This window comes from Chrysochloris asiatica, unplaced genomic scaffold, assembly GCF_000296735.1.
Source record: "Chrysochloris asiatica unplaced genomic scaffold, ChrAsi1.0 scaffold00057, whole genome shotgun sequence".
NCBI lineage: Eukaryota > Metazoa > Chordata > Mammalia > Afrosoricida > Chrysochloridae > Chrysochloris > Chrysochloris asiatica.
This window is the reverse complement of record NW_006408575.1, coordinates 4,181,710-4,184,008: the sequence shown is the minus strand read 5'-3', so window position 1 is coordinate 4,184,008 and position 2,299 is coordinate 4,181,710. Positions and strand designations below refer to the sequence as shown.

At 37.4% G+C, this 2,299-nt stretch overlaps 1 protein-coding gene across 2 annotated transcripts in view; it reads left to right on the top strand.

Moving 5' to 3' along the window:
- Positions 1 to 2,299, top strand: part of DCTN4 (dynactin 4 (p62)) — a 50,899-nt gene that overhangs the window by 22,699 nt on the left and 25,901 nt on the right. For both annotated transcript variants that reach the window (XM_006863889.1, XM_006863888.1), the window contains exon 4: positions 426 to 469. In XM_006863889.1, the coding sequence (XP_006863951.1) occupies positions 426 to 469 (44 nt within the window). The remainder of the gene's footprint in view (positions 1 to 425; positions 470 to 2,299) is intronic.

The window sequence follows — 2,299 nt, the reverse complement described above, 5'->3', positions numbered from 1 at the left end:
GGGCTACCTGGATTTAAATCATAGCTCCCCCACTTACTGTCTGCACGACTTTGGGCAAGTTAGTTCACTTCTTTGAGTCTCAGTTTGCTCATCCATAAAATGAGACTGAGAAGAGTCCTTACCTCAGAAGGTTGTTCTGAGAGTAAGGGTATCATGGAGTGGCGGTGGTAGCCATCAGTGTATATATAGGTACAAGATGAGGGACTTCAAATGGTTCATGGAAAAATCCATTTTGATTATTCCATTTTTCCGTGAACATTTTAAGCCTTTGTGTGTGTATTTTTAACCTGTGTATTCTTAGCTACATAATTTCTAATATTTTTCCACCCCTAGGAATTCTGCCATAAGTTTCATTTTGTAGCCTACAGAAGACTTTGTGTTATGGAAATAAAAAGATCAAGTGTTTCTTTTGGGTTTTTTTGCAGCTAGTGGCGGTTGGCAAGAACCTGAAAATCCTCACACACAAAGGGTAAGTAAAGGGTCATCAGAGAGAAGGGAAACACGAAACAATGGAGAAAAGGCTGACTATCTTCTGTTTTACTATTGGACATGCTTAGAAGCCCATGACATATATTTTGTTACTTATTACACATAGTAAGTGCCTTTCTTTGTAAGACATTCAGTGGCAGTTTTTTCCAGTCTGACATGGGGAGAAAGTAGGTATAGTTTTAGTTCCATACTTGAGTTGTGAATCAGAACAAGAGAACAAGTTATGTTGTTTTTTTGCATGTGATCACCAACTGAGTCAAGGTTCCTGTTTTTCCAAAATAACTTAGAAATACCATAAACATGTAGTTACTTTAGTTCTTAGAAATTTAGAAACAGTCCATGAACTCAGTAGTGGTTGTTGATAGGATCATGATTTGAACTTCCTTTAGTAATTCATTGTGAAATGTTCTGTTTAGTAGGTGTTCTAGCTCCAGTGGTTAAAAAAAAAAAGAAATCTGGGTTTTGGGTGCCCCTGGAGCTAGAATATGAGAAAGATGATGAACTGCTATAGAAATGAACTATGTCCAGTCAGTCAAAGTGAAAATTAAACTATAATTACTTAGCTATGAGATCAACAGAAATTGTTGTTGTTGAGTTTCATTGAGTCGGTTCTGACCCATATCGACCCTGTGTAGAGTTTCCAAGGAGCGACTGATGAGGTTGAACTGCCGACCTTGCAGTTCAAATAGATTTTGCGGTCCAGAGCATTAACCCACAGTAACACACCAGGGCTCCCAACAGAGATTAGAAATACTGAAAAATATTCAGGAAGGATGCGGGCATATCATTCTCCTTACATATACTGCTGTTAGTCTACAGATTTCTTGAGCTCTTAGTAATATCTGCTTCACATTTGTTGAAAACTTACAATGGGCTTACATATTGTATTAAACAATAGTGATTTTGTTAACCCTAGTTCTTGCCCTCCTCGCACTTAAGTCTGTTTGGAAGACAAAAATCAACAAAAGAATCCACAGGTAAAGAAAACCTGTGATAAGTCATGTTTTGTGATTGATGGTTGTTGAACTGGTTCAGTTAACTTGTAAAAAAATTAACTTGTACCACATAAACATCTATTTGGGGGAATGTCAGCTTGTTAGATCTACAACTATGGATTGCAGTAAGATCGGAAGGTGGCATATCTAGTAGGGAAAGCTTTCAAGGTAGAGAGAGCAGCCTATGGAAGGAGTTTGGTGATAGGAGAGGCAAAGCATGTTCTAGGCAAGAACTGAAAGGTGAGTGTGATTAGAAAGGAGAATGGTATTAGATGAAGGAAGAGCCATATGTGGACTCAGACCAAGCAGTACCATGCAGATTAAGTTAAAGAGTTTGGGAGCCTTTAAAAGTTTTCAGGCAGGAAGATGACAGGATCAAATTCTTACAGATAACTGTTGTTGAATTGTGAGGACAAGAGTGGCTACCATGAGATCATTTAAGTAGTATTGAAGGAAATTGTTGACTACCTTATGGGACATTATATTGGGAATTAAGTTGTAAAGTGCCGTCGAGTCAATTCCAACTCATTGCAAACCCTGTATAGGGTTTCTAAGGAGTGGTTGGTGGGTTTGCACCACTGACTTTGTGGTTAGCAGTCAAGTGCTTATCCTATATCACCACACCAGGTACTCTAGGAATACGATGCAATTTTTTAAAAAGAATGAGATATTTGTACTGGATGGAAATTATTTGATGTATTTGTATTTGCACTGTGTGGAAAAGTTCATGATGCTTAAAGTGATAAAGGAACTTATAAAGTAACTTCATCCCTTGTGTATAAAAAAAATAAAGACATATTTTAAATATATATCAA